Source organism: Papio anubis, chromosome 5 (assembly GCF_008728515.1).
Source record: "Papio anubis isolate 15944 chromosome 5, Panubis1.0, whole genome shotgun sequence".
Classification (NCBI taxonomy): Eukaryota; Metazoa; Chordata; class Mammalia; order Primates; family Cercopithecidae; genus Papio; species Papio anubis.
Genome location: NC_044980.1, coordinates 60024560 through 60045644, shown reverse-complemented (window position 1 = coordinate 60045644; position 21085 = coordinate 60024560). Strand labels below are relative to the sequence as shown.

Sequence of the window (21085 nt, the reverse complement as noted above, 5' to 3'; positions counted from 1 at the left end):
ATATTATGGCTTTAAAATCCCTCTACATGCCACTTTTCTGATACTCTTATAATTGAGCTAAAGGAAATTTTTACATTAGCTAGACGGCTTTGCTTTTATTCATACTTGATAGTACTAAGTCACTTCATGTTGCTTCATCCACTGCCCACATTCCAACACCACAACCAAGCAGGAACAAGATGACATTAGCTTAAGTAGTGAAACAAGGAAAATTGCTATGGAAGAAAAAAATGTAGGCATCATAATTTACTCTGCATGTCTGCCTTAAAAAGAAGTCACAGTGTCTACATCAGAAAATGAATACAAATTCTTTTTAAGTTTCACAGAGCAAGATTTTAGTGGACATGTTCATATTAAGAACATAATATAAGCATAGTGAATGAAAAAATGGGTTGTTAATATGTCAAATTGCTTACCAAAAAAATTCAGATTTAAAAAATAAGTTGAAAGCTTGATTTCTTTTTCTTTTTCTTTTTCCTTTTTTTTTTTTTTTTTTTTGAGACAGAGTCTTGCTCTGTCACCCAGGCTGAAATTCAGGGGTGCAGTCTTGGCTCACTGCAACCTCTGTCTCCTGGGTTCAAGCGATTCTCCTGCCTCAGCCTCTTGAGTAGCTGGGAATACAGGTGTGCACCATCATGCCTAGCTAATTTTTGTATTTTTAGTGGAGACGGGATTTTGCCATTTTGGCCAGGCTGGTCTCAAACTCCTGGCCTCAAGTGATCCACCCACCTTGGCCTCCCAAAGAGCTAGGATTATAGGCGTGAGCCACCATGCCCCACCTGATTTCTATTTTTATGCAAATAGTCTTTTAAATCCTGTTTTAGAAATAATAATAATTAAGTATTAGGGTGGTATTGTACTGTATCATTGTACTGTATGTATCCTCTTTGGGTACAGAATAAAGGGAAGTGTTTTCTTAAATATCTCTTGGATGACAAGTGTATTATTATTATTCTTGTTAGGCTTTAGCAGCATATTTCTGCACTAGATTTAAAGATTGTGTGTGATTATATGGATATGTAGAACCTTGTGTAAAACTTTGGCTTATCCTTAATCTTATTTTGTATGGTTCTAGTTTCTTTTGTTCTTAGGTTGTTTGTTTCAATAAAAGTCAGTCAAACTTTAACCATAGTCTTTCTATATATACTTATGGATTAATACATTGAAATTCATGATCAAATGAACTTAGAAAATTTCTGTTAGATTATTCATATCCATGTCTCTCATTTCTTTGTTAGCAAGTGAAATAATCTATATTTTTGTTTTCTATTGGAAACTGGATTTTAACTCCACCTGCAAATTTCTACATTAGATAATTTATATTATCAGTTTTGTAGAATCTATGGCTACAGGATACAGTCTTTTTCTCTCTCAAATAAATTAATAAAAATTTGACTTAATTCTTCTTGCTATATCTATATATCTAATTCAGTTCAGACTAATTGATTTGAAATGAGATGAACAATACAAAATTACATATTTTTACTTTATGTTCCTGATATTCTGCTTTTACATTCTTTTTATTTGAGATGGAGTTTTACTCTGTCACCCAAGCTGGAGTGCAGTGGCACAATTTTGGCTCACTACAACCTCCACCTCTTGGGTTCAAGAGAGTCTCTCACCTCAGCCTCTGAGTAGCTGGGATTACAGGCATGTGCCACCACACCTGGCTGTTTTGTATTTTTAGTAGAGATGGGGTTTCACCATGTTGGCCAGGCTGATCTTGAACTCCTGACCTCAAGTGATCAGCCTGCCTCGGCCTCCCAAAGTGTTGGGATTACCGGCGTGAGCTACTGTGTCTTAATATGTTTTGTTTATAAATACTTCTGTAATGGTACAAAATAAAATTGGAAAACTGAGAAAGACATTAGCATCTTACAAACCTATACAGTTTTAAGTATTTTATCATGAATCCTTTTCACTTTGATTTGTAGCAAAATAATGGTTTCCCTAGATTCATATGAAAATGCTTGTGTTATTTTTTTAAGTGCTATATGTTACTAACAAAGTATATTGAGTCATAACTGATTCTTTACAATCACTCCCACCTCTGAACTTGTGTCAGTTTACACAAACCTACACTGGTTTATATCTGGTGAATCCCTAAAGTTTTAAACAATTCTAAGTACTACTTTGGAAAACAATAGTGGTTTCAAAGTTCAGAGTCCAGTGGGTAAGCAAATCATATTTCAGATGGTAGCTGAAGGGAAAAACAAACCAGCCCTGATTTAGGTAGCTGTCTGAGTATAGCATGCTGAAATGAACACTAAATACAGTTGCTGTAGACTTAGGAGAACACTTTAGAATTTTTGAGAGGGGATACATCTGGTATTGAAAAATCATGAAATGATTCCTCTTTCAACTAGCAGATCTCTCATGATGTCAGGAAAGATTTTAAAGAACTACAGAATGGGCTGGGCGTGGCGGCTCACCCTGTAATCCCAGCACTTTGGGAGGCCGAGGTGGGTGGATCACGAGGTCAGGAAATCGAGACTGTCCTGGCTAACATGGTGAAACCTCATCTCTACTAAAAGTACAAAAATTAGCCAGTGTGTTGACGCATGCCTTCCAGCTACTCAGGAGGCTGAGGCAGGGGAATCACTTGAACCTGGGAAGTGGAGGTTGCAGTGAGCCGAGATCGTGCCACTGCACTCCAATCCAGCCTGGGCTACAGCGGGACACTTGGTCTAAAAGAAAAAGAAAAAAAAAAAAAAGAACTACCGAAGGATCTATACTGCTTTCCATCTCTTCCACTTGGCCATGAAGTAGTCATTGCTGGGTTACCAGTGATTACATCTGTAGTTAAGAAAAATCTTGCCTGAATTTTTAGTGAGTAGGTTCATTAATATACATGTTAGTTATGTTTGGAAATTTACATGAAAATTTTTCTGTTTTATTTTACTCATGGCAACATTTTTCATATTATTCTTGCATATCATCTATTCTTATTTTTCAGGTGTTATTAAAATTCCAATAGAAGTTGTGAGGAGGTTGTAATGGCTATGAATACAAAGAGCAAAACTGTACAGTACAATATACAGAGTAATATAGTTGTATAATGCAGTAATCTATAAATGATGTATAGTTTCTGGTATTTATGTAGTGACTTTTTTCTGAACTACTTCAGACTGAGTTGATAAAAATCGTAATTATTGGCCAGGCACGTTGGCTCATACCTGTAATACCAGTACTTTGGGAGCCTGAAGCAGGTGGATCACCTGAGGTTGGGAGTTTGAGACCAGCCTGACCAATGTGGAGAACCCTGTCTCTACTAAAAATACAAAATTAGCCAGGCGTGGTGGCACATGCCTGTAATCCCAGCTACTCGGGAGGCTGAGGCTGGAGAATTGCTTGAACCCGAGAGGCGAGGGTTGCAATGAGCTGAGATCGTGCCACTGCACTCCAGCCTGGGCAACAAGAGTGAAACTCCATCTCAAAAAACAAACAAACAAATCATAATTATTATATAATATTTTATAGGTGAGGAAACTAAAAATACAGAATGTGATATACCTACTCCAAAGTAAAATAAATAAAGTCCTAATTGATGTCAGTTCTCTTTTCTATTAGGAGTAGTAATTATGTTAATGAAGCAAAGGTAGCAGATGTATTTTGTTTCACAAGACACTTGTTATTAAATTTTTATCAGGTAATGTCTGTTACTAAAAATCTTCTCGAAAGTCCCTATCTTGTCCTAGTCTTTTTTGGGAGAGAGGTGGTCAGGAGATCTTCTCTAAAGTCATTTTTTAGGGTCATAAGTTATCAGATGTCTGAAACTCTGAGTCCTGGATTTGAGTGAATTTCTTTTCTTTCACCTTATATAAAAAAATAGGATGTCTTCAAGGTAAAATACAAGTACAGACAAGTAGCCTGAAAAGCTAGATTCTTACTAGATCATATAAAAATATCTGCTAGCTCTGTTGTAGGTTTCTAAGGGGACTTGGATAATTCCTGGATGAAAATACATTGCAAATAAAACAGCAGTATCAGTATGTCCAAGAAATGTTTCTTTCCCTTTTTAGAGTAACAAGCTCTTTCCTGTAAAACTCTGGAGAATCTGTTGTCTCACTTTTCTTCCATTTTCCATTAATCTCCTCTTTTATTAGAAAAGAATACAAAAACTGAATTAACAAAAAGCATATTGCAGTAATAACAATAAGTTTAAACTTAGGAAGGAAGTCACTAATGAACCTATATAATGTAGGGGCCGTAGGTGATCTTTTGACTGCTTCCCAAAAGGCATAGATTAATTTAAGGCTCAGCCTCAGCTTTAGCTCTTTATTTCTTTATTCTGTCACTTAAATCATATCTCAAATATTGTTTTCCAGTACACTTAATGGTTCAGTATAGGTTAACAATATCCAGTACATAATTTACTATTGATTATTAAGAGCTGATTATTCATCTACAGGTAGATTTAAGGCCACAAAATCAAAGAAATTTTATAGACATCATAGATTGGTTTATTTATGGGAAATTTTTATTGTCTGTGAAGTTTGTCACTGTTTACATAGTTAAGAGTTAGCACATAAATGCATAATAGTGTGTTGTACATGTTACTGCTTATTTTAAATGTAGAACTGAAGAATCAGTAGATCACATATCCTGAATCATAAATGGGATGATCTAGTACATGGTGTCATGATGGATGGAACAGCATATTTTTATCAGAATATTTTAAATAAAAAAAATCTGTTCACCATAAACTATTACCTATGACCTAGAATTGACCATTAATAGATTTTACTCAGTCTTGGGCACTTTTTTTCAGTGAACAGCAGCCAGGTTCTTGTAAACTTCAGATAGCAAGAGGGTATGACAAGCATGCAAATTGTCTTTTATTTACCTGGCACATGACATTCAATAAATGTTTTCATTTCCTCTATGAACCTTTGTAATCTATGATAACATTTCTGTATAGATGATAATGCTGGTACTGCTTTAGGAGAATCTGAACCTTTTGTACTTTGGGGAGCATGTTAAGATACTCCAAGGCACACATACTGACTCAATTTCACTCTTCAGTCTCAGCTCAAATGCCAGTTTTTCTTCAGACAGGCCTTCTGTCTGATCATTCCCTATTAAAAAGGCTTTCCCCAGTTACTCTGTTTCACATTGTACTATTTATTTCTTTCATAGCACTTTTAAAATCCATAATCATGTTGCTTATTTGGTTACTTATTAAATGTGATCATGTAAATGAGGCCTTTTCTAACAACATTACTTAATATTGTACATCCACATGCACACACACACAGAGTTTCTATCATTTTCCTTGCCTTATATTTCTCCTTAATGTTTATAAATTTCTGACATACTATCTATTTTACATGTTTATCTTGCTTATTACTGTTTTCCCCACTGGAAAGTATTTTTCTTGGGGGTAGATATTTTGTCTGTTTCATTCACAGCTATATCCCCAGTGACTAGAACAGTGCCTGGCCCATGGTAGGTGCTCAGTTAATACTTGTTGAATGAATAAGCTGATAATTATCATGGGAGTGTAATTGCCATGAGGGGAAGGATTCCACCTGACTTGTTTATGGCTATTTGTATAGTGACTAGCTCAATGCCTGGCTCTTATGGCAACTCAATAAATATTTGATAAATAAATGAGTGAGAAGAGTTATCTTGGTGAAGAGAGTGGGGAGAGGACCGTTGTGAAGACCCTGAGCCTGTGTATTTGAAGAGCTGAGAGAAAGCCACTGTGCCCAGTGCTCTCAAATAAACACTACACAGAAGAAACAGGAGAAAAAGGTAGAAGCCAAGTGTAACTGCACCTTATAGGCTACGTTAAGTTTTTATCTTAAAAGCAGCAAGAAACTATTGAAGTATTTTTAATGGATGAGACCAAGAGATGCGCAGAAAATAACAGAATTTCTAAGGCACATTATGTCTTAGGAAACAAATTTAATTCTGTAATCTGGAAAACCCAAGTTAGAAAATTAAAGGCTTTTGTAAAGTGATCTATGATGTCCTCTCTTCCCTTTTCTCTTGCCCTCCAAACACACCCTACGCAGAGTACTAAAACAGCTCTGCCACTAATGATTCTCCAGTGTAGCAATGTCCTTACTTTTCTAGGTAAATATAAATTTATTCTTTTTATACTAGAGGGTGCTCATAACTCTGAAATTAGATGAATGGAGGTGTTTATGTGTAAAGGTGTGTGGGCTCCATAATTTTGATTTAAGATTGAAGAATCCCAGTGTGTTGTAGTGGAAACATAAAAGAACTTGTAAAAAGAGATTATGACATAACTTTAAGACTTCTCATTAATTTTGACTGTATTTGTGGCCATTGTTATATTTTACTTACAGATCACCAAACTTGAAAGTTTTCTCTTCTACTTACCTCAATTAGATGATTAATGATAGAATAATCTACAAGTGGTTGAGTACCGTATTTGTCCCAAATTTTAAGTGATAAGAGACTTTTAGGATTTATTATTAGAAATGAAGATCAAAAGAGTAAATATAGATATAAATTCGGATTAATTTATAGTAAGAAATCTAGCCACATAGTTTATATTCATTCAATTCTATTGAAATCTGCATACTTTCTCACCGAAACAAACCTACCTGGTAGGCCAATTTATTATTGAAAACTTATTCGGTAAGCATTGAATAAAAATATGGGGTACTACATAGATTATTTCCTTAACATGTTAATTAATAACTATAATAATAATGCCATCAAGCTATGCCTACCTGAATGTAGCTCTTTGACGTCAGGGTAACTGCTAGAGACAAGATAGTTGAGTTCTCTGATCAGGGTATCCTTCCCCTGGAGAGTATTTAATAAAAAACAACATACTTTGTCTCTCAGACTCATGCTTACTCCCTTTTGTTTATTATTTTATCACCACCAATTAAATAAGATTCAGTCATTGCATTATTATTGAGAATAATTCTTTCATATAATTGTATGTTAGTTGTACGAGTCTTGGGGGTATCATTGGCCACCTATGCAACTTTTTTAAGAGATACAGACAACTTGGGAGAGGATAGCAAGGAAATACTGAGAAGTACGTATAAGGGAACGAGAAAATGAGTTTGAGTAGCCTGTAAAAAAGAAAGCTAAATGTTGGCCTCGAAACCATTTTCTGGTTTTGGAAGGCTTATTACAGTTTGATTGCTAGTAACAAATTGTTCTGCTTCCCTACCAAGAGCATAAAATATCCCACAGTTGTCTTAATTTTTACAGCTGGATGGTTGTAGATTAGGTATTAGGAAGAATTTCAAGTTATTAAACATTGGAATGTTAAACTGAGAAAGATTATAAAATCACACTTTCTTTGAAGATTTTAAGGTGGTATAAATATTCTACAGTGTCGTTTGATACGGGCTTAGGGAATAAAAGGTATGTAATTATTTTAGCACCTCAATATTCTTTTGAAATCCAAACATATATTTATCAGGCATACACTTGACAAGAAGTTTATTTGATTTTTTTCTTAAATTCTAAGCTAAAATCATAAGTCCATGATCACTTGTATCTTTAAAGATTACTAGTTTTTACTAGTAATTTACTAGTTTTGCATTTGCTTCTTAGAGGTTTTTTCTTTCTTTTCTTTCTTTCTTTTTTTTTTTTTTTTTTTGACCATTTAGTCAGTTTTGAATACTTTTAAGTTGGTGATTAGTTATATAAATGGGATTTGTGAATTAAGGGGTTTTTTTTAGTTTAATTTTTGGTTTTTTGCCTTTCTAAGATCTGTTGCACTTAAATTTCTTATTACCTGTAACATAGCAGGATTAAACTATTTAAGGCAAAAATAAGGGTACATTATCCTCTTTCTTCAGTTCGCTACTAAACACCTGGAACTAGGCCATAAGGTCACCATATGTTGGTTTTCAATTTTCCTTTGTGTGATCAAATGATAAGTAACCTTTCTAAGCACTGATGCTCCTTCCTGACCTTTAGGGCTTTGCTTTCCCTCTTTACCTTCAGGATCGTTTATTGCAAGCAGCTGTTGAGAGGTGTTACTGATAGGCTAATGTGGACAAAGAGGATGTTTCATATTTAGAATCAAGGACCCAACATGCATAGAATTTAGAGTTTCCCAAGGGCCGAAAGTGTGCGCATGTCTCTTTTTTATTCTTTAAAGTTTATTTTTAAAAAAATTTTAAAGCCAGCCAGCAACTGTAAACCAACAATAAAATCCTAAGCTCCTCAACCAGCTGATATACCCCTGCCTTCCTTCTTGGCCAAGGTTATTCCAAAGTAAACCTGAAAATCTAGTTGAGGCCACGATGGGAAGGTGGGGTCAGACATACCTCATTATACCGTCCTCTCTTTGGAAGGCACAACTGACCAACATTATCATTAACACAGAGATCTTAAGATTGATGAAACAGACTCTCTGTAGCAATAAGATACCAAATTCCAACCTGACTCTCGTATAGCATCACATGACAGATAGCAGGCCCTGAAAAAAATGGAAGAATTTTACCCTAAAATCTATTTATTTGGCATATGTTGAAGTGGCCCTGTAGAGCTGTCTCGTGTGGGGAGAATCCACATTCTGCAGAGAATCCCCTTCCCTTTCCAGGTCTTTTCCCTGATCCAGCAGAGAATTAACCTTTTTAAGTCTAATAAGAAACATTTACAAACTATTCTTTCTTGGAAGCCTGCTTACCTGGAGGCTTCATCTGCATAATACGAACCTTGGTTTTCACAGTTCCTTATCCTAACCCAGACATTCTCTTCTATTGATTCCAGGTCTTTAGATAATAACTCTTTGAACCAATTGCCAATCAGAAAATCTTTTGCTCCACCTATGACCTGGAATTCCCCACCCCTTTAAACATATAAAACCAAGCTGTAGCCTGACCACCTTGGGCATATGTTCTTAGGATTTCCTGGGGCCCTGTCATGGGCCGTTGATGACTCATATTTGACCTAGAATAAATCTTGTCAAATATTTTACGGAGTTTGACTCTTTTTTGCAGACACAATAAAGACACCATTTTCTCTTCACATACTGCTTTCCTTAATGACATAATAATTATAAAATGATTTTGTACTTTTATGATGTCACCTCCTCCCCTTGTGTAAGCTGCTAATTTTAATTTTCCTCGGTAAATAGAAGAGCTTCTCTTCCCATTTTTTAGTCTGCTTTAACATATATAGTTTCTTAAAAATAATGAAAACATTAGAAAAGGTAATTCTAACATTTTTTAGAAATTATAAAGAGTCTTTGTGAAATAATCATTGTATTATCAAAAAAGCCCTGGTTTAGTTCTTTACAAGGTTATTTTCTGCATATCAGGTAAGTTATTTTACATTAGATGATTACTATAAAACTCTGTTTTCTAAATGTACTTTTATTATCCACTTATATTTGTTAATATTTTAAATTATTATTAATACTTGCAAATAGTGTTGTTCATTTCAAAACTCAAGTAAACCGAAAATCTGTGAATTGATACTAAAATATTAAATAAGTAGGAATATTTTTAAATGTCTTGTTTCTTGGAAGACCATGAAACACTTTTGTGAAATATGTTAACAGTATCTTTTTAAAATCCACACAGAAGTGTTGATATTACATTTAGAAGTCCCAGTAGTAATAATGCATAAGTTGACTCCTAAACTCATATACTGAGTGAATATGTTATAAATTAGTACATAATAGTTATAATTTGGAGATATTGGCTGTTAAAATCAAAGTAAAAAAATAGGAGGGTATTAAGTTTAGTGAGGTTTTATATTTTATTGGAATACAAAAGCAAACCATTACTAATCAGCCTTAATTGGCCAGTGCCATTATTCAGTTCTATTACATTTAAGAGAAATGGGAAAGTAGCTTAGGTGTGTGGTGATTATCTTGGACACTGATTATCGAGCAGAGCTGATTCAAATCTATATCTAGTTAGAATTGAAACAAATTGCTAAATTTTTCTGAACCTAAAGTTTCTCACATTTTCTAAAGAGATTACCATGATGAATAAATGAGACACAAATATGAATATGCCTGGCATACTAGTTGATAGTATACCCTGAAAAAAAAACATTAGTTCCTTTCTTTTATTCCTGCCTACAACATCCCTGCTAAGCGATCATGAAATATGTGCTGAAGTAGCTACAGTGATAGGGATTCAGTTTTGTAGTTCATCATGGTTCACTCTGACTTTTGGAAGATTATTCTATATATAGAACTGAAATCTGCTGCCTCTAGCTTTTACGCATTGATTGAACTGACTTCTTTTCTAGGTTGACCTGCACATTTTTTTCCCCAGTCATTTATAAAATTGACTTTCTAAACTGCAGGAAAATAGTTCCAGTTTCAACAACAGGACAAACAGTAAACACAATCATTCCTTCAGGTATGAAAACAAAAATGCTAGATAAAATAAAACTAATAAACTCAACTAAATTTAGTTCATTTAGCTACAACATGTGATAAGAAGGGACATAGGAACAACTGAGGAATGATGCCAGTATAATGCATGAGCCTTGTTTTTTTCATGTGTGATTGTTTCCTAGAATATTAATGATTTGAAGTTATCAGGCAAGCTTTCTCATATTTAAAGAAATAGTCGATAGCATTAAAGACTCTTAGGCCTACAGAAAGGTCTTTTTTTAATTGAACATGTTGGTTTACTTAGTGGCTTTATTTCCAAAACACTAAGCTTTCTATTGCAGCCATGAGGGCAGATGAAGAAACTGTGAAGATACACATCGTTTGTATCATTTGTGTTATAGTTTAAAAGATGATTGATAAAGCTAAAGTCTGGATCCAATTCTTAATTTTTATGAAAGTGGTCTCTATTGGAGGCAAATGTCCTCCAAAGCCAATGTCTCTAAGAAGGAAGCATTAAAAACCACAGAGGTTAAGGCTGCAAAGGATCAGCTGATTGGGATGCTGGGAACAAATGCCAGTAGAGATTTAACTGTGCAAATGCTTTAATGAGGCAAAAAATGGCACCCATAAGAAACTGAAGCCCCAGGCTTGTGCCTCACATAAGAAGAAAGTAAAACCGTATAAAGCCTACATGGTGCTGATCAAATAAATCAACATGACAAATGGATTCAGTGAAAACCTTGGGATGTGTGATAGAAATAAATGAAGATGCACTTCTGCAATTCAAGAGGCACAGAATACACAAAGAAAAAGTAATGTTCACTGAAGATAAGCTTGAATACAAAAATACAACACAAGGAAACAATCCACCATGAAGTTGACAGGTTAGGAAAATTAATGACCCAAGACAAAAAGATACGGAAATATCGAAGACAGGTTAAGAAATAGGTGATTGAAATGAGAAGGTCTAATGCAAGTTGAATAGCAGCTTTAGAAGAAAAAATAGGAAAGATACACATTAAAAGAGATAATAACTAATAGTTTTTTAGAATCAAAGAAAGACATAGAAATTAGAGCATGAATCTCAAGTAGATAAATAGAACACTTAGATACAGTAATGAAGCCCAGGCAGAGTGACTCACGCCTGTAATCCTAGTACTTTGGGAGGCCAAGGCAGGTGGATCACTTGAGGTCAGGAGCTCAAGACCAGCTTGGTCAACATGGTGAAACCCTGTCTCTACTAAAAATACAAAAATTAGCCAGGCGTGGTGGCAGGTGCCTATAATCCCAGCTACTCAGGAGGCTGAGGCAGGAGAATCACTTGAACCCAGGAGGCAGGGGTTGCAGTGAGACAAGATGGCACCACTGCACTCCAGCCTGTGCAACAGAATGAGACTTTGTCTCAAAAAAAAAAAAAAAAAAAAAAATACGGTGATGAAATTGTCCTAAAGCAGACAGAAAAAATATTGAAAGCAACAAGAGAGACTATAAAGATCCGGTGCGGTGGCTCATGCCTGTTATCCCAGTGTTTTGAGAGACTGAGGCAGGAGGATTCCTTGAGCACAAGAGTTCAAGACCAGCTTGAGCAACATGGCAAAGCTCTGTGTCTACCAAAAAATACAAAAATTAGCTGAGCGTGTTGGCATGTGCTTGTAGTCGCAGCTACTTTGGGGTAATGAGGTGGAAGAATCACTTGAGCCTGGGAAGTCAAGGCTGCAGTGAGCGGTGTTCACACTACTACATTTCAGCCTGGGCTACAGAGTGAGACCCTGCCTCAAAAAAAAAAAAAAAAAAGACTATAAAGAAGAAACAGCAGTTAGACCGACAAGTGACTTTTCATCAGCCTCCACAGAAGTCAAATGGCAATGAATTTTAACACCTTCAAATGCTAAGGTAAGATAAATGTCAGCCTACTATATTCAATTTAAATATCATTAAAAATGAGGATACAATTAAGATGTTCAGAAAAATAAGAAAAAGTGTCACTTACTAAATTAACTGCTAATGGATGTATGTCAAAAAGAAAGAAATTGGATTCAGAAGATAGTGGCAAGATATAAGAAGAAATTGGCATTAAAAGCATTGATAAACAAAACACACAGATACAACTAAACGAACATTGATTATCAAGTGTTGGGCAATGGAAAAAATGTTCAACATCACTAATCATCAGGGAAATGCAAATTAAAACCACAGTGAGATACCACCTTACTCCTGCAAGAATTGCCATTATTAAAAAGTCAAAAAACAACAGATGTTGGCATGGATGTGAGGCGAAGGGAACACTTACACATTGCTGATGGAAATGTAAATTAGTACCTCAATGGAAAACATAAAGGAGATTCCTTAAAGAGTTAAAAGTAGGTCTGCCATTCGATCTAGCAATCCCACTACTGGGTATCTACCCAGAGGAAAATACGTCATTATATGGAAAAGACTCTTGGACATGTATATTTATAGCAGCATAATTCACAATTGCAAAGATGTGGAACCAACCTAAGTGCCCATTGACTAATGAGTGGATAAAGAAACTGTGGTATATACATCTTGTGGAATACTACTTAGCCATTAAAAGATCAAAGTATATCTTTTGCGGCACCTTGGATGGAGCTGGAGGCCATTATTCTAAGTGAAGTAACACAGGAGTGGAAAACCAAACATTGTATGTTCTCACGTGTAAGTGGGAGCTAAGCTATGAATATACAGAGGCATACAGAGTGATATAATGGACTTTAGAGACTCAAGGGGGAGGGTGGGAGGGATCTAGAGATAAACTACACATTAGGTACAGTGTACACTGCTCAGGTGAGAGGTGCACTAAAATCTCAAAATTCACCACAATATAGTTCATCCATGTAACAAAAAACCACTTGTACCCCAAGCGTTACGGAAATAAAAAATTTTTTAAAAAGTCTTGGGCAGCGGGTCATTCAGAAACTTTTAGACTTTTGTAGGCAAGGAAAATTTCCCTCTAAAAACTAGCAGACAAGGATAGAGATGCCAATTCTTAATTTTGCCAGGAAGGAACATTTTGCAAAGCCTGCCATAAGCGTACAGACCCTGCCCTTGGGAATTTTACAGTCTACTGTAACACCAATAAAATAAAAAGATTACAACTTAACAAATAAGGACAGTCCATTAAAATAATAAAAAAAAAAGTTTTGTGGAAAAAAAAAAAACTGTCCAGGCTTGGTATGGTGGCTAACACCTGTAATCCCAACACTTTGGAAAGCCAAAGCAGGAGGATCTCTTGAGCCCAGGAGTTCGAGGTTGCAGTGAGACCTCAAAACTAAACAGGCACCTGTTCACATTGACATCATCCTTCTACTTTTGTCAAAGAATATTAAAAACTTTATCATAGAGCAATACCAATCTGTGCCATTTGGGCTACATGTCTGACTATAACCTACCTTTTCCTCTGAAGTGCCTGTTAATTCTAAGTGATTATTATTTTTTTATAAAACCAATATAATACCTGGTGCATAGCAGATTCTTGATAAATATTCTTGAATGCGTTGGGAAAATGCTATTACTTTTGTATTGCCAGGCATTCCTTCTAACTGATTAGAAGTTGACCCCATAACGTTAGAGATTCCAATTCAGATTTCCAGTGTCATATAACGGAAATGTCCTTTAGTGGTGACTGTGGGTAACTTCTCTCTCCTTCCTTAAACTCAAGAGCAAGCATAAAGACCCGAATTTCCCCTACAGAGTCTTCCCAAAACAAAATTTAGGATTATCAAGGGGATTCTAACACGCAGGTGCTGATTTGTTAATTCACAGAGGTTATGAAACTAATCTTAATAAATCTTAACTTCTATCAGGATTCATGAGTATGTGAAAAGAACTAGAGCTAAGCTGGTGGATAGTAAAAAAAAAAAAAAAGAAAAAGAAAATCATTCTTTCTCACTATACTTCAACACCTCCTATATTTTATTTAGGGAAATCTGCCTACTATGATGGTTGCCATGCAAATTCCCCAAGAGGCAAACAATTTCAGCATGCATTTAACTTCATTAGAGCCTGGAACCTATGTTAGGCTGCTTATTCAGCAACTAATGTGCATGTGCAAATGAAACTGACATACCTATGCAAATATATCATCCATGTTCTAGGATTTAGCAGTATAGAGAAAGAAGTATATTTCTGAAAGTGTGAAATTGATCTCAAGTTCATTCAGGAACTGTACTTCTTGTTTACTTTGTATGAAATGAAATTTTCTTTTTATCTTTCAAGAGAGTATCCTTTAAAAAAAAAAAAAAAAGTAAAAAATCTTGGGAAACATTCCTAAATTGGCCATCAGTATCTTTCTTATTCAAGTTGAGATTCCAATTTCTAGAGCTATCTGAAAACTCTTCAGAGCCTTCTCCATGACTAGTTCTACATTTTGGGAGTATTCCTCAACATAGAATTCCACTCCCATAATTTAAACAGTGATTTCTGAGAAGTTAATGCGTTAATAAAATTTGAATCCCCAGGAGTCCACCAAGGTAATAAAATGCATTAGAAGTGGGGATCTAGTTTTCAAAATGCATCATTCTCTAAAAGTTAAGAGGGCTCTATTGTGAATCTTGAGATTAAGGTTTTGAAAAAAGTATCTTAAGCACCTGCTACTTTGGGTAGAGATTTTCAAGGCACTTTTGGAAAATAAAGTTTCTGTAACCTAAATAGTGTGTTTTCCTGATAGATACGATAAGTATTGTCCTTTTCAATACTGGAACTTTCATTGCTAAGTTTTGTCTGAAGTAAACTTCAGGCTTCTTTTACCTTTGTCTAAAGTAAGAATGCAACCTAATAAAGATCACAAAAGATCAGGAGTATCATCCAGGACTATGGATGAAATTTTGTTGTTGTTGAGGCGGAGTCTCGCTCTGTCGTCCAGGCTGGAGTGCAGTGGCGATCTCGGCTCACTGCAAGTTCCGCCTCCCGGGTTTACGCCATTCTCCGGCCTCAGCCTCCCGAGTAGCTGGGGCTACAGGCGCCTGCCACTACGCCTGGCTAATTTTTTGCATTTTTAGTAGAGATGGGGTTTCACTGTTAGCCAGGATGGTCTCGATCTCCTGACCTCGTGATCCGCCCGCCTCCGCCTCCCAAAGTGCTGGGATTACAGGCTTGAGCCACGGCGCCCGGCCTGAAATTTTTTCATAACCTATATTAATCTCTATTAATGCTTCTCTATTTTTACGGACACATTTTTCCTTGAATTTGGATAGATTTTTGATACATGGAGCAATATTTCAAAGCCCTTAAATGTTACTCCTACTGTTTTATAAATATTAAACTACAAGAAAATATTAATAAATATAAACTAAAAAACCATATTCTTCTTGTTGTTTATTTTATTTTTATTCTTTTTCCTTTTCTTTTTCTTTTTCTTTTTTTTTTTTTTTTTTTTTTTTTGACACAGAGCCTCATTCTGTCATCCAGGCTGGAGTGCAATGGTGCAATCACAGTTCACTGCAACCTCTAACTCCTGGGCTCAAGCGATCTTCCCACCTCGACCTCCTAAATTCTGGGAATACAGACATGAGCCACTGCGCCTGGCCCATGATCTTCTTTTCTAATGTTTTCTCTCTCTCTAGGCCACTAGTTCTCCAAATGGAGTTTAAACATTTTTAGGTATTAAAAAGCCTAATAGGACCAGGCACGGTGGCTTACGCCTGTAATCCCAGCACTTTGGGAGGCCAAGGGGGGGCAGATCACGAGGTCAGGAGTTCAAGACCAGCCTGGCCAACATAGTGAAACCCCGTCTGTACTAAAAATACACAAATTAGCTGGGCATGGTGGCGGGCACCTGTAGTCCCAGCTACTTGGGAGGCCAAGGCAAGAGAATTGCTTGAACCCAGGAGGCAGAGGTTGCAGTGACACTGTACTCTAGCCTGGGTGACGCAGCGAGTCTGTCTCAAAAAACAAAAACAAAAACAAAAAAACCCTTAATAGATGCTATATGTCTCCCCTCTGCCTGGTAGGAGGCACCCTAAAGAGGAACCCAAAGAGATCCCCTCAATTCGTTATACTCTGTGGGGCACTTCCATTTGTAAGACCAGTTAACTAGTGACATTGATATTTCATTGCCTTAATTCTGATTGGGTTTGTAACGTGAGTTCTTGTTTTGAGAGTTAAAAGATCAGTTGAGGAATAAAAGCAAAAGGATTAAATGTCATGTTAGTTTACTTTTGCATTTCAGATAATCATATTTTTATTATAAATATATATTATACTAGGTTGTTTTAGCTTAAATTAAAAACTTGTAACATTGGTAATGATGCTAGTTGGTGATTACATATTTAAAATACTGAAAATTTGAGTACTTTCTTCAAAAGTAAGCTTTTTAGGGGCTGTTGAAATGCTTTATATAGGAATAATATTGGACAGCTTGTTTTAAAATCTGATACGTTAATACGGTATTAACAAAAAAGTATTTTATATTGTCAATATTAGAACAAGTGTTGTAATTTTCCTATGCTGAGGTAGCATAATGGAAAATCATAAGAAAGGAAACAAGACAGCTCCACACAGCATACCCAAAACATTCTATAAATAGCAGCGTTTGTTCAAAACCAAGTTTCTTTTTCATGGAGGTAGGCTATATTGATGTACTGAAAATAATGTTGCTAGATTGTACTTAGGCATATATGAATGTTAAAAATTACTCCAAAATATACTTCAAAATTTAAAAAATTCCTACATTAAATTCCTATCCATTCCATGGCCTATTTTCCTGTTTTAAAATTGTCTTCATTTGAATATTATGGTAGATCTAAAAAGTCATTTTCCTGGAATCTCTTTATTAGTAATTGGTAAGTTTGTATTATTATATATTTTTGAGTGTAATAAACACATATTTCCTTTCTACATAGTCATTGTTTTCTCCCTACTCATCTATATTAATGAAATTTCTATACACTATTGTAGAAAGATCCTAACTAATATTAAAAGCTAAGATATACTTTATCTGCTAAAATAAGAATTATAAAGACAAATATTTAAATGATACTGCAAGATGTTTCATAAAAACCTCCTCCAAAATCCATCTCTGATGCTTCAGCAGCAAAAGGTACCTAGGGTCTCTTTTGAAAGTAATGCAGAGTGAATTTAAGTGTATTTTATGGAAGAACTGGACATGACTCTATTTCTGATCAACTTGCTTTTGCCTTCTTTCCTAGGAAGTGTGTAGAGAGCTCTGGTGCCTCAGCAAAAGCAACCGCTGTGTCACCAACAGTATTCCAGCAGCTGAGGGGACACTGTGTCAAACTGGGAATATTGAAAAAGGGGTAAGCTCAATGATTTACTACCTGTTTGACATGTATACAAAAGTGATAAATTCCTGGTGCTGATATTCAACCACTAGGAAGTCTTATATATTCATTTAAAATCTACTTAAAAATAATTAATTCCTAGAACAATAGGTTAATTGTCATACCTTGGTAGCTGAAATATGCATTATTTAGGAAATTACAGTTGGTAACTATCTTTTATGTCAGTTTCACGTTTCTGTTGGTATATGTAGGTTACATTTGTACCAAAAGTAATGCAACAGCAATCTTTTTGTTATGTAATATAGTCTGTTTACTTATATGACATAGTCTAGTTTTTCTGGTAAATAATTCCCCGGAAAATTGTGCGACCCAGAAGTAGACTTTATAACTATAGTATTACTAAAGTCACTTTTTTTTTTTTTTTTTGAGACAGAGTCTCATTTGGTTGCTCAGGCTGTTGTGCAGTGGTGTGATCTCAGCTCATTGCAACTTCCGCCTCTGGGGCTCAAGTGATCCTCCCACCTCAGCCTCCTAAGTAGCTGGGACTACAGGTACACACCACCATGCCCAGCTAACTTTTGTATTTTTGGGTAGAGACGGAGTTTTGCCATGTTGCCCAGGCTGTTCTCAAACTCCTGGGCTCAAGCGATCTGCCCACCTCAGCCTCCCAAAGTGCTGGTACTATAGGCATGAGCCACCACACCCCTTTTAAAGTCACTTTTAGATTGCAGTATGAGAGAAGGGACTAGTAGAAAAATAATAATTAATTAATTAATTGGCCATAGAAATTAGAGCAAATAATTTGTTTCATCAATCTAGTTTTCAAAAATATAATTATTAAGACTTGTTTAAACATGCTTGGCACAGTGGCCCACCCCTGCAGTCCCCGCTAAGTGGGAAGCTCGGGTGGGAGGATCACCCAAGCCTAGAAGTTCGAGTCCATCCTATGCAACAAAGTGAGAGACCCTGTCTCTAAAAAAGAAACAATAACAACAATTGTTGAAACAGATAGTAGCAGTTTGTGTACTACTCTCAAAATTTTCTAGGAATTGCTCTTTATGTAAATTTAAATTCTAGAGTTTATTTCTATAGACTGAATTTGTAGTAACTATCACTGTCATCTGTTCTCAGTTCTGACTTCTTCCATGTTAGCTGGGTTAGTTTCAACAAGGATTACACTGAGTTTCAGCTTGCAATCTGATGTTTAAATAAAAAAGAATGAAAGCTTTTGGGCAGCTGTCACAGTTTATTAATCCTTGCGGACGGCTTCATTCAGGACCCATCACCTAGTGCCATGTTGATGGCTTTTCCATGCTAAGTTTGGAAATGTTGGTAAATTATGCTAAATATATAAATTGATAGGGTAATTTAAAAAGGATTTAGAATCTTTTTTTAGATATTGTAAGTAACCAATAAAAATACGAAGAAATTCATGCACTACCAAAAATTCCTTCTACTTTTTTTCACTGAAGTAATAGAAAATATTAGGAATTGCATTCTTGAAACAACAATCTATATTTATTTTGGAACCAATAATTCTTGTCAATTTACCTCAATCTCTGCTTAGAAGAAATACACAACCATAAAGAGGGAGAGTCACAGGGAGAATCTATTTCTTTATTTACCATTTTATTATTATTCTCGTGATCAAGTTCATGGTCCACAGTAAACCACTAGTAGTGGCTATCTGAGAACAAATAGCTCAGCTCCACCAATAAATCATACTGTAAATACATATTTAATACCGATCCTTTGTGCTTAATAGCAGGGCCCTCAAATGTCATATCTTATAGCATATATATGCATATATATGGTAGAGATGATATATTTCTTGGAAATTACAATTTGAAGGATAACTAGAAATACTCTCAGACAATTTTAAAGCTAACAGTATTGAATTTAAATTGAATTTAAATTTCAATAAGCAAATAGAGGGGAAATGTAATACTTCTTTTTTTAAAAAAACAGAGTCTAGCTCTGTCACCAGGCTGGAGAGCAATGGCACAATTTTGGCTCACTGCAACCTTCACCTCCCGGGTTTAAGCAATTCTCCTGTCTGAGTAGCTGGGATTACAGGCACACACCACCATGCCCAGCTAATTTTTGTATTTTTAGTAGAGATGAGGTTTCACCACGTTGGCCAGGCTGGTCTCGATCTCCTGACCTCATAATCTGCCCACCTCGGCCTCCCAAAGTGCAGGGATTACAGGTGTGAGCCACTGCGCCTGGCCAAATATAATTACTTCTAAGCATAAATAAGAATGATCACAAACAAGAGAAAGTGAATAAAATGGGGCAAAATATATTTGATTTCTAAAGATTCAAATTCTTAATCTAGGTTAGTCATCAACTTTTTGATCCATAAAGGAAGTCTGTAGAATTCTAATATATATACATTTGAAAAAATGGAAATGCTATGGTTTAAAAGCCCGTTGCCTGCCCTTTACCCTGTCTTTGGACCTTGTCAGCTTCTGACATACCTCCAAAGAACCCATGGCCTCCATGAAAAACTATTTAAAAACCTTATAAGTATGGCAAAATTTATATGTCAAGGGGTCATTTATATTCATAATGTAAGAGTGTACTATCACAAGGCCAATATAGTGGATATCACTATCTAAAACTAATCTACAAAACAAATCTTTGTTGTTTTTCCAGAGACCTGGAAGATAGGTAAAGTTTTAGGAATAACACTAATAAGTCTTAAAAAGAATGAATAAATGAATGAAAAAATACAAATGCAGACTCCTAGAAAGGAAAAGGATAGAGTAGTAGATGGCCCTCAGAATAACCTTATCATTAACTTTGAACTTATGAAGAAGCTTTCAGAAAACTAAATCAGCCTGCATTTTTAAGAAAAAACAAACAAAAAACAACTAGACATGTGATCCGAACACTTCTTTATTTTTTATCTTTTACTAACTGTATTGACCATGTTATCTCTCGTATGAATTTTTGTTGTTAATTTTTGTTATTTTTTTCTCCTTAAGAAGGAAGCATATTTACTGTTGCCAAATGGAGATTTTTCCCTTAGGGCTATAATATTTGGAAAGTAAACCAGACTTCAGAATTTTGACCCAAAGCAAAACAGCCCTGCAAAGAGCTAGTGACAAAATTAGAGTGGAATTTTCAATTAATCTGGTCAACTTTCTGTGGTTAGTTTGTATACGTGCCATCTAAAAATAATTGACATCCCAGTAACAATAATGACAAAGATGATGAATATTTAAGAAGTACTTACGGCCGGGCATGGTGGCTTACGCCTACAATCCCAGCACTTTGGGAGGCTTAGGCGGACGGATCACTTCAGTCAGGAGTTTGAGACTAGCCTGGCCAACATGGTGAAACCCTGTCTCTACTGAAAATACAAAAATTAGCTGGGCGTGGTGGCAGGCACCTGTAGTCTCAGCTACTCAGGACACTGAGACAGGAGAATCACTTGAACCCAGGAGGCAGAAGTTGCAGTGAGCCAAGATTGCACTCCATTGCACTCTAGCCTGGGCAACAGAGCAAGATTCCGTCT

General features: G+C 35.7%; 1 protein-coding gene across 7 annotated transcripts in view; it reads left to right on the top strand.

Annotated features, from left to right (window-relative positions):
- The window catches only part of ADAMTS6 (ADAM metallopeptidase with thrombospondin type 1 motif 6), a 333350-nt gene that overhangs the window by 196127 nt on the left and 116138 nt on the right, over positions 1 to 21085 (top strand). For 5 of the 7 annotated variants that reach the window (XR_004183963.1, XR_004183962.1, XM_021940153.2 and 2 more), the window contains one exon: positions 17470 to 17577. Coding sequence is in view for 5 of the 7 variants with exons in the window: in XM_021940153.2 (XP_021795845.2) it covers positions 17470 to 17577 (108 nt within the window). In the remaining 2 variants the exon portion in view is untranslated. Of the gene's footprint in view, positions 1 to 10269; positions 10326 to 17469; positions 17578 to 21085 lie in introns of all 7 variants that reach the window. The other 2 variants (XM_031666734.1, XM_031666735.1) reach the window with 2 other exon arrangements.